Here is a 15,597-nt window from a genome sequence, read left to right on the forward strand (position 1 = left end):
ATAAATAAAAGACCGATTCAGCCAGTACTCCTATACATAAAGACAGAAAGGAGAATCAAACATTAGCCTCAGTGGGTGCTGTATTAACAGCAATGAGAGACTCTTCCAGGTCAAAGCTCATCTTCCACTATCACATCAAGCAAGACAAAAATCACTATCCTCCTGTATATTTTCTACCCAAGCAAGTTAATCATGATTACCTCATTATTATTTCACAAAAAGATGCAGCTGTTAAAAAACTACACACATGCCACCAGTTTCAACTGGAACAAAACATAATTTAGTCCACCCATCCACTGCACATCCATGCACAGACAGTCATAGGGGGTTTATATTGAATAAGAAGCAGTCCCAGGGCTAACAAACACTGACAGCAGGAAGAGGCAGAAACGTGGATCCAACTCCACACAGAACCAGCTACATCCAACCAGAAAGCTTCTTGTATGAGGAAACAGAGCTAACCATAACACACAAAGTTAACCCCAAAATAAATACAATCAGTAATACTCATTGTTAGTAATAACAAAAAACAAACAACTGAGTGTTATCCTCAGCCTCCTGGTAGTTTCACCAATTTCATCAATCTGAAAACCCTACTTTACCTCCTTCTGGAGTTATCACATTCAAAAGCTCTTCAGAGGAAACTTGACCTGAACTTTTCCAAGAGTTTTAATAGATGCACCTCTAAGTTATGAATTTCAAAATCCAAAATCTACTTGCATTCACAAACTTGGCTGTCCATGTTGTCTGCCCACCCGGCAGGGTTACAGCAATGTCCCATCAGCCTTTTACAGGTTAGGGACAACAATGGTGCTGATGCTGTAAAGCTGTGATTAAAAACCATCATTAAAAATGAAACTAAAGAACATTGAAGTTTTGGTCTATTGGGCATTTGTTTATACACCTTCAGTTGTAGCATGTGCAGTACTTTCGTAAAATCATACACATTTGCTCTTCAACGACAGACCATCTAATACAGAATACAGTACATTAGAAATGACTTCCTCCTCATCTGAGTTAGTAAAACCCAGATTTGTATTTTTTTATTTTTTACCTGTGAGGGAAGACGCTCTTTGACACGTTGAGAACAGAGAGGTGTTCAACTGAGCCCCGCAGCAGTGCTGAGCAAACCTGGAACACACACAATAAAAAGATCAATCACTTGCAATAGTTTTTATTGCAGCTTCCAACTCTGTTTTTGAGATGCATGAATGTATTTAGATTTATTGGTACATGAGAGAGAAAAAATATGACTTGCAAGAGAATCAATAATTTCTTTGGATGACAGCTGGCTACACCTCAAACTAATCAATAAACTGTGTTTGGCTCTTAGACCCACATCAATACTTCGCATACAGTATTACACCACTTTACATATACTCAACAGCAACACAGACTGAGTGGGTTACGCTGCCTGAAACACAGACATTAATAGCGAGTATTTCACTCTAATTAAACGTTGCTCGTTTGCAGAAAGTAACTCTGCAGGTTTGTGTGGTCTGTTTACCAAAAATGCGAATCACTACGGTATAATAATGAAGCAGACATCTTTATAACCATTTATCTATTTAGCTCCGTTGTCCAGTTTCATTTTGACTCACTCACCTGGTCCAATAAGCAATCAGTGTTGGAGAGGTCAAGGGTTGCCAGGCTGTTTGGCTGGCCGAGGAAGTGGTAGAAGTGCTAAAAAATAAAGCATAAGAACAACCTAGTGTGGGAACAGAGTGTCACCGTATTTATGTGTCTGCTGGTGGATGCAGAGCGTTCATAAATCTGATTTCAACCCATTTTTGTTGGATTTGAAGGAATGTGGCAGAGTTTCACTTGTCCTCTCGATCACTAAGTGATGAGCTGCAGTGCACTGCAGCCAACAGGGTGGGACGGAAAATTTGCATCACTGGCCCGCTCAACTTGCTTTAGTGCCAGTATCCAGATGCCAAAAGTTCTGCTCTATAGCTCATTCGAGAATCTGGATCTCGCTCTATCCAATTTTCAGGCTAAGCATCAATCCCACTTCTGACCCTATTATTGCAAACCCATGTTGAAGAAAGAGTTGCGAGACAGAAAACTAATTTTCTATTCGCAATGCCTTTGCTCTGTACACCGCTCGACTCCAGCTTTAGCACTGACACCCACGAGCACACAGGAACATTGACCAGAAGCAATAACTGTTACAACACTGCAACTTAACACATTAACACTGACATGAACAGAGGAATTGTGAATTTTATTAGCACCAGATATTTAATCGCTGATTTTTAAACTACGTTTGTAATCAAATCCAAGCAAGAATGCAAGAAATACTAAACTATTCCTTTCTCATCTGTCAGTGCTGCAACACATTTAAATAATGCGTATGTGTTTGTCTTTACTTTTAACTAAGAACTCAGTCAGTGACCCCCTGAAAACCACCGTTGTTATGGAAAAGTGTGCATTTCCTGATCGGTTAGCAAGTGGTTGCTTAAGGTGGCTGGCAGTCGCAAACTGAACTCAATCGAGAACCTCACTGTGATTGCTTTGGTTCATGGAAGCTGCCAACTTGTCTGCAAATACTCATCATTTACCTCCCAAGCTGCACAGACATTTGAAAGACTGCTACACAAACTGGAAGTATAGTAAAACCTGTGCCTTGTTGTGCAACAAACACATTTCAAAAGTGCACTGCTTTTACTTTGAAGGTAAATGGTTTCCTTTCTGGTTGTAGTGGAGTTTGCAGGTGTTTGCAGACAAGTTGGGGTAGGGATCCAAACTGATGAAGACTGCTCTACTCTGGTTAATTAAGCAAATTAATGCCCCTTCAGACACTAATGAAATTTTCTTTAAATTTCTAATAAACTATTAATATTTATTTCATGAATGAAAAAAAATCAAAGATAAATGATTTACACAAAACTGACAATTTTTTCCCCATACGGCCACAGTTTATGTTCAGTACCTGCATGTCGTCTCCTCGGAGCATGTTCCCTGAGAGGTCCAGATGGACTAGGCTGCTGGGGATGGACGGGTTGGCACTCAGTGACTGGCAAAGGCTATTCACCCCTATAACACAAACACACACAAAACAAGCACTGTCAGTGTTATCACAGCTCTCAAATCTCCACTTGATGTTTTGACAGTATATTGAAGGAAATGGCAGGAAATGAGCAGTGGGAGAAGACCGGAAAGAACGGGCTCAGAACGTCGAGTGAGTGCATGGAAAACAAAACAAGTAGGCCTCCACGCAGTTCTGTAAATGCAATCCACAATTCCAATAAAAACCTATCAAAATAAACACAGTAAAGACGATATTACTTAATAAATATATTGAAAAAGATATCTTGCAATAAATATACTGAAAAAGCCCCACAAAAACTAATCTTTATGCAACCAGTGTGTGTTTGCCAGAGTTAAAATGCATGTGGCATGCACGTCTATGCACGCCTGCATGCATTTCCACAGCTTATTATTGACACACTGCGCACGCAACCACTGACCTGTGTCACATCACATCGCATGGCTGACATGGTACTCTGACACTTTAATACTATGAAGTCCTGACTGACTGTGTCAGCCTGTAAATCAAGGCGTGACTGTCAAATAAATGCTTTGATGAAGAGATGAAAAAGAATGAGATTAAAGACAAATGAGAGTAAGAAAAAGGACAATCAAAAAATCAAATGAGCAAATTGCTGAATTATGTGCTGCAGCAAAGCTGTTTTAAAAAACCCAAACAAACAAAAAAAGAGAGTAAATGTCCCCAATCTGCAGCTTTTGCTCTTGGCATGGAGTCACAAGTTATGGATTGAACCTTCAGCAAGGCAGAGCTCAGTTTAAGCAGCCTTACTAACTCAGCATGTGGAATATGATAGCTTTTTATTGATTGCCTGAAAAAAAGCAGGTTTACAATGAATTCCTATAGACCAGCACGGCGCTGAATAGTTTATTTTGGATGATAACCAAGAAATAAATAGCCTTAAATACAATCAGCCTCTTGGCACTATTTATTAAAGGAAGGACTTTGGTCTACAGACTGAAGGGGAAAGTGGTTTAGAGAATAGCATTTATGCAAATGAAAACATGAACACTGTTTACAATTTCTTCCCTTTCCATGCATCTCTCTATAATAGTGTTAATAGTGTGATAATTAAGTCTCATTAGCATCCCAACAGTGGGTGTGATGACATTAGTGGAGGAAATTAACTGCATCTTTCACTTATGCAAAAACAGAAAGAAAAACAAGTGATTACAGCACGATATTTGTATCATATGTCCTTTTAACCAATCTGTTACTTTTGCTACAATCTCGCAAGTGGATCCACGAATCGCTTTAACATTTCAACAACTCTACAGATGCAAACACCAAGGGAAAACAGCACATACCTTTGGGTGAGAGTGAGGTTTTGGAAAAGTTTAAATGTTTGAGCCCCAAACGGAGTTTGGCAAACTGAGCACCCAGGGAGGAAACACCTGCAACGAGAGAAGAATTTATTCAACACAGGTCTATCTTAACTGTCCATGAATGCTTGGGTATTTGTTACCTGAAAAATAAAGCATTACACCACATTGCAATAAAAAAACAAACAAACAACTGCTTAGTTTATATGACAATATAGTTACAGTTATGAGAATGAGCCACCTTTTATTTTAAATATTATTATTTATTTTAAGGTATAGTATGGGAAAAATCAGTCACAGTAACTAATACTCAGGTATTTTAGTTAATGTCATACACAGTAATTGTATGAAATGATAAGTTTATATACATATATATGTCTATGAAGGGCATATTCACCAAATATTTGTAATAAATTTTACATGATGACAAATAAACTAGAGACTGGTGAGCCCCAGACATCTGTTGCATGTTTACAAGCGTCTGTATGAATATTTGGTGGAATGCATCTTTAATTCATGTGTCCTGGATAAACTGAGAGGCCTTAGGACAGAGCTGATGAAATATTAAAATGTTGCACTAACTGCACAATCACAATGGAACATAAACCGTCTGTATGATCACTTACTCTGGCTGTGTCAGGCTGTGGTGTTTGTACTATAGAGCTGTCCTTTCACTCTACCTGCATGTCGTTTTATTTGTTTTCTATCCGTTTGGATTTGTTTGCCATTTCTAGTCTTCTCAATTCGAACTGTACAGCTTCCCCGCCTCCTGATTCCAATGCCAGAGCCAATGCAATTACGTCATATATTACTATATTTAAAAGAATGCTGTAACCATTTATAACCTGTGAAAATTGTATTTTAATATTACAGAGCAGAGGTGAAACACAGCCTTTAGAGAGGAGAAAGAAGAAGATCACAGAGAAATACATTAAACTAGATCTGAGCATCTATACCTCTGTCCTCCAGTGGGTTGTTGGCAAGATTAATAGTGGTGAGTCCTGAGCTGGGGTTGTGGGCCAGAGCAGCAGCTAGCTTCTGGGCAAAATCGCTGTAGATTGTGAAAGGATGTATTCATTACAGGTCTATAAACAACGTAAGCACCAAACAAAGACCTTCAGAATGCTTCAGCGCCTTTGATGTTGCTTTTACAGTAGCAGGAAAGAAAAGCTTACAGAAAGTGAACTGAAATATTAGATTGGGACTGCTAAAAAAGCTATCCAATATTTTTAAAGAAGCGAATACTAGAACAGCACGGCAAAGCTCCCATTTCAACACTAAACAGATTAACAAAACTGGATCCAGTAATGTGATGCACAGCCATTTCCTTCACACATCTGACGGAAGCTAAATCAAATTAACATCCCGGTACCCTCTGCAATGTTGCTGCAGTTTTCCGTATGTAGGTCTCGGTCTTCCCATAGGTTTGAATCTGAAAATACTGAGTCGGTGCATGACAATGCTTCAAACACATTAACAGTTTTCTCTTGCTGTGACACTCATTAAAAATGGGCTTTATTACTATGATATCAAGCAGGTATAAAACTAAATTACACTAAATCATAAATCTGACCCAAGTAATGTCCGACCTGTCAATATAAAAGGTCACTCCTCAGATTTAATATTGCACTTCCATATAGCACAGACACTTTTGACTAAGAGATTAAAAGGGTAGGTTGAAAAGGATAAATCACCTCCCATAATGTAAGGTAGCATTTTTAGCTGTATTCATTCTGGATGCAAACCTTGGATTTTCAAAATAAATAGTTTTCCTCAAAATTTGTTCACTCAATAGCAAAAAAAACTAAAAATCTTTCGAAATTAGAGAGTCACATCATAATTCTCCCTATATTTTCAATTCATTAAACTCATTTTAATCCGTTATTAAGCGACCTTGGAGTTCTGAGATTTGAAATTGCGCTAATGATTACATATGTGTACTGTCTTAGCTACCTTTTAATTGTCTTTGACATTTAAAAATGTCTTTAATATTTCGGATTTTCTTACGTTTTGAGTCCTGCATTGTCCAGGACCAACTCCTCCAGTCGACTGGATCGAGACACCACCCGAAGGATCTGCTCACACACATCTGCAGACTGAAGACGAACATATGTCAGAGCATTTTGGTAACAGCTGTGCAAAAGTCTTGAGCCTCACATTTCATTATGTTTTTAAGTGTTAGTACAATTTTGGTTCAAATCATCATCTCTGCAGACTGTATGGAGGATCATCTTGACAGAGAACAGAACAAAAGGCAGCAAACATCCAAGAAGAAGAAGAGCTTTGAATGTCCCTCAAGAAGCCTAAAGAACCATTTCTGAAGACGACTTAAAGCAGCGGTCCCCAACCCCCGGGCCTCGGACCGTGAGTCGTTTGGTACCGGGCCGCGAGAGTTGAGGCTCAGGTGTGAAATGTATGGTTTTCAGGGTTTTTATCGTTTTTCAGCGTTATTTTGTTATCGTTTACTCGGTTTTCCTGGGTCTTTTCACGTGTGTTATGAATAAATTTTATTTTTTTCGGTACCGGTACTAGTTTTATTTTGTTGTATTTATCCGCGACACCTTAAAGGCCGGTCCATGAAAATATTGTCGGGCATAAACCGGTCCGTGGCGCAAAAAAGGTTGGAGACCGCTGACTTAAAGAAATTACAGGAAATCTTCTCTATAAGAGTTCAGGCTGTGTTGAAGATTAAAGGTGATCTTGAAACATCTTGGAAACTGCCCATTTCCAATTTTTTTAGCATAATAATAAGAATAATATATTCTTTCCTAAAGATTTGTGAATGTTGCACACGAAAAGTGTGAACGGACAGAAAATGATGCTCTGTATTTAGAGTCACACTCAAAGCTGTGCAGTAGGTTCTCGCTCACAGATTAACTAAAGTGAAATTTTTCACAGCATAAAAATATACAAATTAACTGAACAAGCTCCAAGGCTTAGGACATGATTTATCTGGAACAGCAAACCTTCGATACTGAAGGTCACAGGAACAACAAAGAAATGTACTTTTGCAAGTGTTCTTGTTCTTAACTGCTCTCTCCAGAAAGCAGTCTATTTATGCTAATTAAAACCCAACAGTATACAAGTGAATTCTTCTACTTAAAGACCATTTAGGCATGACAAGGGAGAGACTGGGGAGTTCAGACTCTGGACACCTTAAGAGGGAGAAAAATAGTTCTCGCTTCTGTGGTCTGAACACCACAGGAGACACAACAGAGGGACGAAAAGCACTCATATTTAGACAAAATTAAAGATTCAACAGCTGAATGCTCGTGCCCTACCTAGATGCTCACTGACCCACTTCACTGTGTGCTGCGTCATACATACACACACAAATCATGCACCAGACATATTCAGTTAGCATTGCTACAGATATATCTTCCAATAATCTGCACTGAAAAACGCAAAAACTTTCGTTACGATAGCAGGGCCAGTATGTTGTTATTAATCACAGTAGCTGACATTTCTTCAGTGAGTGGCTGTTTCTGTTAGTGTGGCCAAAACAGTGCCTGTATTGTCCAACGTGGGTCTCTAGAGTGTGGAGGAGAGAAAGGAGAGAGTGATGATGGAAAGAGAAGGAGACAGTATCAGGAAAACTCGGAAGAAAGGGGCTGTTGTTCACATGTTTACTCATCGAAACTATGAGTGTTAAAGAAAAGAATAAGAAGGATGGAGGCCACCGTGGGATGACACATGATATTTTTTTTAAAAAGAGCGATACCAGGGTAGTGATGGATGAAATGGAGAAAAACAGGGGAGAGAGCAGAGAGGCAGAGGGCACACAAAGAAGTCTTGTCTTTTCCACAGCAGCCACAATAACACTGTTGGGGACAGCAGGGCGACACTGTCAGCATGTGTATTGTACCATTAACCACTCATTAAATAACAACCTTGTCACGCTGTGGTGCTCTGACCCTACACTCTGCTATATTATCCCACGCTTTCACACATGTGCGTGCACGCATGCACACCGCGCTATCATGGCTTCATTAAAGGGTTATCCCTCTGCCATCCTCTCCTCTACTCCTCTCTCATTGCTGGGCTCAGCATCTTGATTAGACCACTAGACAAACAGCCTGAATGAACTGAGGATGAGCAGCGAAATCCCTCACTGCGATAGCCTGCTGCCTGTGAGTGTTTGTGTCTGTACTTGTTTTATTACTCAGTCTGCTGCACTGATATTGCTTATCCTTATCTATACGATAGACATGCAAGACTGAAGTTTAAGGCCTGAGGCGCGTGGATTTAATGTTTTACATCCCCTTATCAACTGTTTTTGTTCTCGGTGATCCACAGGATATTTCTTAAAGTAACGCTACGGCTCAACGTTAAACACAAAGCAGACCAGTTTGAGTGTCAACCTCTCGTTGAACTTTTTGTGCATCAACTGGCCTCGTTCTGTCTACTTTCACAAGTTAAAATGTTTAGTTCCCCTCTTCTGGTGTAATTGTTAAACACGATTACTCCTTGTGATGCTTTCTGCCTCATTTCCTTACTCATCTGGCATTTCTCACTTTCACTTTGTCCGCTGACCTTTCCCCCCGACCTTCATGTTTGTGTCCCACTGCTCTGCTGGCTGTCATCGCCTTCTCTCACACTCTCTTCCTCTCTTATTGTTCTGTCAGACTTCCTATTATTTCCATTGGAACGGGATTCAGAGATAATCACGCTCCAGATCACATCCTTGCAGCTCTTGTTTCTCCAGCTTCCCCAGTATCTCTATACAAATATGCAAACATTGGGAAAAGAGGATTTTTTTCCCCTTAAAGCACTCAAAGAGGACTGAGTTGTAAAGCCACAGAATACAATTCAAACACTGCCAAAAAAACAACAACACTCAAGCAGCACACACAATTGAATAGCACTAAGACAAAAGCCTTACGCACCACACACTAATCTCAAACAGAAGGGCAAACATTAGACAGCACATGTACCTGCCCAAGTTTGTGCCCAAGTTTAAACACGGCATCACAAGGGACTGGATTTTAAAATTCAGCACGAAAGAAATTGTCCATGACGGAAGCGTGAGATAATTGCCCGGACTGAGGAAGCTGCGTGTGGTAATTGGTGAGACTGAGCGAAGCCTCGGGACGCAGAGTTGGTAATGGAGTGCTGCAGGGGGGCAACAGCCTAAGACATTGAGCCCCTTTGTCTAGTACGGATTAGGAGTCTTATCACACGAAAACATTGGGCTGATCGTCAGTCAACAGAGTGGTGGGGGAGATGGAGGAAACAAAGGGGAAAATATTCTGTGCATACACCCCTACATACCATAAGCAAAAAGTAGAGGAAAAGCTGCTTACATTAGAGTGTATTTACAAAGAGAAGGAAAAGTCGAAATATGCAATATAGAAAGAAACAGACATTACACAACTGAAATCTATGTGATGCAACAACAGTGTTAGGTGCCCCTTTTTTAACTTTCACAAAATAGTAAAGAAAATCAGCTCTGCTCTTTAGCATAATTTAAAATATGCCAAACGTGACATGATAACACTCTCAACACAGTTTTAGACCCACAATAAAACAGAATAAATCTCCATCTTTTGCTCTAATTAGCCGCTTTCTGTTATCACTTGAGACATAAATCACGAATGGAGGCAAACTCTAAGCCTTACCGACAAATACCGTCTCATACAAAGCAGAAACTAACGTACCGCAGTTGCAGCAATGAGGCGAGGCGGCGAGAAGCAGGTTTACCCAACCAAAGAAATACAGCAGGGCGGCTTTCTTACCTACTTACACCTGGGATAGGATTAAATCTGGCTGTTCTGTGGGAAAACACTAACAGCGCATACCTTTTATCCAGCACAATGAAGATATAAGCTACATTCATATACAAACTAAAGGAATGAGAATGGAAGAGACTAGCGCTGCTATAAGATCTACCTTTGTTAATATGCTTGGTGATGAGCAGCAAACTACATCCTCTGACATGACCACAGAGCTCTTAAAACAGCGTTAACAAAGAACTGAATATTAAATCTTCTTTGAAGTGCTCAGACTTTAGCTTGCATAGTGTTGGTCAGATTTTCAAATATGAGAAGTACTAACCAGCTTGTAATCCTTAGTAGAGACCTTGGTGAACCACTGGTTAAACTCCAGGACTGCTATTATAGCTACCAGATCCCTGAGGAGGAGGAGGACAAATGCAGAAGAGAAAAAGTCAGAGCAGCCATGAAATCTTTTTTTTATCTCTCTCATCAATACCATCTCAGACTCAGTGATGACTTTGATGGTAGTTTTTAAATCGCACTGGTGGTAATATTTAAAGATCTTTGCCGGCACTCACCTGTTCTCCAGATGACTGAAGTCCTGCAAATTAAGTTCTCTGGTGTCTTGCGTTAAATATATAGTGTCTACATCCTGGAAAGGAAACGAGTAATTAATCTTGACTCTAGAAACAAAACAATTGCACTGGGAGAGTAAAAGATTTGTTTCATGTAGGAGAAAAAGAGCAAGAGCACAAAGGCGTCAAGAAATAAGGCTGTATATATGTGTCAGTGCTGTTGGGCCTTATCAAAAGTTGTTGCATGTTTATGGATCCAGCCTACAGCGGTGAGGCTTAGATGAAGCAGAATCTGTCAATGTGATCTGTGCAACTGCACAAAAGAATATAAACAATGCTTACCCACTGCACCTCTTCTCTGTAAGGCATCCCCAACCAGTCACAAACACATCGGTACATCTGAGAAAACCCACCTACACAGAGACGGAGACCATCAAATATGAAAAGAGAAAACAGAACAAAGTAGACATGTGAAAGGAGGATTTTGAAAACATGATTATTTGCAACATTGCTCAGACCATGTAAACTTACTACAGCAGCAATTCATCATTTAGAATATATAGAGAGAGCCGTTTGGAAAAGTCTTGAGCCATTCTTCATGTCCTACTTTTGTTAAGAAAATGTAATGTAGATATATTGATATTGATTTATTGAAATCTGTGAAAACATTCATGGAAATACATTTAGATGCTTTCCAGATAGCATTACATGACGGATAGAAATCAGATGACACATTTCTGTGTTCATGAATCCAACAATTTTTGACCAGATCTCCAACACCACTTGTTGAAATGCATCCCCAAAACACTAAAACATAACATGTTTTACAGATTCCTGTAGACACACTCTGTTGTACCTCTCTCCTGAACGACACACTGAGGATGATTTAACCCTAAATCACTCAAACAGACCTGTTGCCACAGATTTTTAGTCCAGTTCTTGTGCAATTTTGCATATCTCAGCTTTTTCTCACAGTTTTCCTTCCTTAAGAATGGCTTCTTGATATCCAACCTTCCACTAAGAGATGATGAGGCTTCAGTGAACAGCAGATAGATCATCTAAAGAGCCAGATAAATCTGTCAAATCCTGTGTTAAGTTTTTTGGGGGGATATCTTCCTTTTTTCCTAAGGAAATTACATTGCTACTTCTTTTGTCTTCCACTTTTCCAGTTTACTCAGTTTTTAAGGACACACTGCACACTGTTAGATCTCACATTACTGACTTCAAGAATCACCTTGTTGGTCAAGAAATGTGATTTTATGACTGTAAAACTGTTATCTTTCCCATTTTTCACAGATTTAATAACTGGAGAGACATGTGGGTTTCTGTGACAGGCTGCAAGTCTGGCTCGGTGGAAGTAAAATATAAAGAAATAATGGGTGGCTCAAGAGTTTTGCACAGTACTGTGTGCAGATACACGCAGTAGTCACAGGTTCATACCACAGGGTCCAGGTTCAGCAGGTTTATTGTTCTCCCACAGAGTCTGCAGAGAAGAGAGCCGGTCTGGAGGCTCCATGCAAAGCTTCTTCATCACTTTACTGAGAAAAGAAGTCAAATGAAAATATATTATGAAAACTGCAGCTGGTGAGAGTTTCAAACTAACAGTTTCATTCTTTTTGAAACAAGCAATACTGAACTGCTTTTGCAAAGCCTTACTTTTGTAAGCAAGCAATGAGGCAGCTGTTATGGTACTGCAGGAATTTAAAAATAAACGATGTGATCTTAAATTAAAAAAAACAACTAACATCTAACTGCTTAAAATATAACAAAACCCCTTAATGCCTGTTGTATCTTATTTGATACACACACACACCCAGTTGTAGCAGAATTGATACAAATTAAAACTCATATGCAAATTTACATTTTTTTTCTATTTGTCACAAAGTTTAATAAATACTCAATTTTCTAAAAAATTGAATTTTCTGCCAGTAGTTCAGGCTTTAAAGGGTTAAATAAAATACAATCACATTTAATGATGGTCAGCCTCACGATGAGCTCAAACACTGTACTGTTCAAAGGTTATAGAAGTTTATGGTTTACGTCCACATTCATTTCTGCATTTCTGTTCTTGCTTCCTGTTCAACAAATCTATGAAAGACACTCACATCTGCACTGCAATACACAGCCATACTGAAATAACACAGAAATCTATTACCTCAGTACCTATTAGGAAGGAGTCTGTGACAAGACAGGTGAATACTGTACATTTTACACACACACACACACACACACACACACACACACACACACACACACCGGACATTGCTATCTTAGTGGGGCCATCTCATTGACATAATGCTTTCCCTAGCCCCTTACCCTAACCTTCAAAAATGAATGCCTAACCATAACCCAATTGTAACACTGACACTAAAACCACATTTTCAGTCTGAAAAATGCCTTCAAACTTGTGGGGACCAGGATTTTGGTCCCCACAAGTATAGTAAATGTCACATTTTGGTCACCACAAAGATAGGAAGAACCAGAACACACAAACACACACACACACACACACACACACACACACACACACACACACACACGCGCGCACACACACACGCACGCACACAACGAACTCACCTAGGGGGCAGACCTGGACATATCCTCTGCATACAGTTTCCTATGTGAGCCACCACCTCATTTACCTCGTCTGTGGAGGGCAACTTCAACGAAAATGAGCTGCGCTCATATTCTATGGACAGCTTAACGGACATAATCTTAATTAGTTATCACAACAATTAATGATTCACAAGTGCACCCATTTAGTTAACACATTTTTATTTTCTCCTTCAGTCTGGTTTAATCAGATATAACTGACTGATAATCAGTTAATGTTAGGATTCAACATTGATGTATTGTGTGTTTTTGCATGCATGTCTTATTCGGTTCATTTTAATCCATATTTGACTCTTTTTTTTAAACACCTCCCTTTTTAAACACCTCTATTGAAAACAATTAAAGTGAAAAAAATGTAAAAACCCATCTATCTACGTAACAACAGTTCTATCCCACATCTCTGCATGTAATGATTTAATAGTATTAACCAAGACTGGCTGACCATTTCAGCATTCACTACAATTATGCAAATGCAGATCAGAGCCTCTTCTACCGGCCAAAATTTACATAATCTTTGCTGATACATGGGAGACCATCGGTCAAGATATTAAGAGGACTGACATCTCTCAGACGAGTGGGACAGAGGTCCAGCTCCAGGAACAGGGTGGTTAGTGCTGGATTATCATATTTTATGGATAAATCCTGCTGACTGGCAGCTTGGCACAGATGTTCTGTGAATTAATGAGTTTCTACAGATCATACCAGCATTTAAGACGTTTTCCTGCCATAGTTTTAGATTTGTTTATTTTATTTTTTCATCCTGCTGAAGTGTCCCTAAATAGGATAAAAAGACTTTTCACCAGATTTAGTGTATTAGTACAATATATGCTGATGATTAAAACATCATGAGCACTCACAGAAACAAAACAATATTAAAACCTGACATATAAAAGTTTAGGCATGTGTGTTTATGTGATGTGCCTATTGTCTCACTGACTATTCAATGCTTCATTTTTTAATCGTAATGTTTTAAACAGCATCTGGACAGGTTACAGAATAACACAGATGATGCACTTTAACATAAACACAAAATAGAAACACAATTTAAAGGAATAGCTGGACAACTTCAACTTTGTTCTTACTCTTAACGTGAGAAGGACTGTAGTGTGAAGCTTTTTTCTTTAATATTTTTCTGTACCTGCGTTGGCTTGTTGCAAGCAATTCCCTGGATCTCCAGATAATTAAAGGAGTGTTCCACCTAAAAGAAGAGAACAGATGTCCCATTAAAATTTTAATATCATTCAATGGCATGACCTTGTACTAATGAGAATTGACAGCGACACAGATACCGCAGATACAGGATTTTTAAATATCTGTATCGGCATCGTTCATAAACAATACAGATATTTTATTTAAGTAGAGGATAATCTTATATATCAGCCAATATATTTTTTCTTCCAGACACACAAGCATAAACAGATTTCTCTAAAATTCACTAAGATAGTTGTTTTTTTAAACCCACACCCTGTCTGACGCTGCTCAGATCAGCTGGGTGTTGGGCTTGTGGATTTCCAAATATGTGTGCTGCCAAAAAGGGGATTTGCAAGACACTAAACTATGCAACTTTAACATTCAAACATCGTCAAGCTCGTTTTTCCATTCCCTATTTCACTTTATACAATTTTAATTATCATCGTTATAAATACAAACACCAATGGATTACCATATACCTGATATCGGGCAATATCGGGCTCTGAAATCCATTGGTTTAGCTTTAGTGCAGATCACGCTGAACTACAAGTTATTACATTCTAGTGTTACCATACTGTTTAAGAATATGCTGGTTGATATTAAGAAGAACAAATATAACAACCGAAAAAAGAAAAGAGAGAAGAAGAATATTAGGAATAAATTGGTTTAGTGCGCTGACTCTAATCTAATGAGTCCTGCTTAAAAGTGTCTGTGTCACAGTTAATGAGTCAGGTTGCAGTAATTTAATCTTCCAACACCGACTCACACAGACGAACTTGTTTTAAAGTCATATTTGGTGTTACATCGAATTGGCTGTTTTTCATCACAAATACTTGCATCTCAGTTTTTAGTCAAGTCCACGGGAAATAAAATAAAACAACTACATATGACACAGGCTGTTCAACTTCTTGTGGCTTTTCCCTGCTTTGCACAATTTCAAATGTACCTTTTAAACTGTTTGAAATGAGTATGGCTCTCTTGCAGCTTAAACAGAACAAAAATATACTGAATCATCATTCAAAAGACAGTCTATCAAAACATTAGGGCTAGAGGAACCTAGAGCAGTCTTGCATCTGAATGTTTTATTTCTGCTTCAAGAGAGCAACTCAGGACTGAGGAGACAAAGAAAA

The 15,597-nt window shown here is 39.0% G+C and overlaps 1 protein-coding gene across 1 annotated transcript in view; it reads right to left on the minus strand.

The window, feature by feature from the left end:
• LOC102776204 (F-actin-uncapping protein LRRC16A-like) overlaps positions 1–15,597 on the minus strand; it is a 76,937-nt gene that overhangs the window by 26,228 nt on the left and 35,112 nt on the right. Inside the window, exons 4-15 of the mRNA XM_087848013.1 lie at positions 14,415–14,474; positions 13,241–13,362; positions 12,104–12,201; positions 11,006–11,076; positions 10,667–10,740; positions 10,429–10,504; positions 6,382–6,470; positions 5,331–5,425; positions 4,360–4,446; positions 2,936–3,039; positions 1,606–1,683; positions 1,055–1,131 (exon numbers count right to left, since the gene is read on the minus strand). Of these exons, the coding sequence (XP_087704139.1) occupies positions 1,055–1,131; positions 1,606–1,683; positions 2,936–3,039; positions 4,360–4,446; positions 5,331–5,425; positions 6,382–6,470; positions 10,429–10,504; positions 10,667–10,740; positions 11,006–11,076; positions 12,104–12,201; positions 13,241–13,362; positions 14,415–14,474 (1,031 nt within the window). The remainder of the gene's footprint in view (positions 1–1,054; positions 1,132–1,605; positions 1,684–2,935; positions 3,040–4,359; positions 4,447–5,330; positions 5,426–6,381; positions 6,471–10,428; positions 10,505–10,666; positions 10,741–11,005; positions 11,077–12,103; positions 12,202–13,240; positions 13,363–14,414; positions 14,475–15,597) is intronic.

The sequence above is a fragment of the Neolamprologus brichardi genome, chromosome 11 (assembly GCF_056152115.1).
Source record: "Neolamprologus brichardi isolate AB-2024 chromosome 11, ASM5615211v1, whole genome shotgun sequence".
Lineage (NCBI taxonomy): Eukaryota > Metazoa > Chordata > Actinopteri > Cichliformes > Cichlidae > Neolamprologus > Neolamprologus brichardi.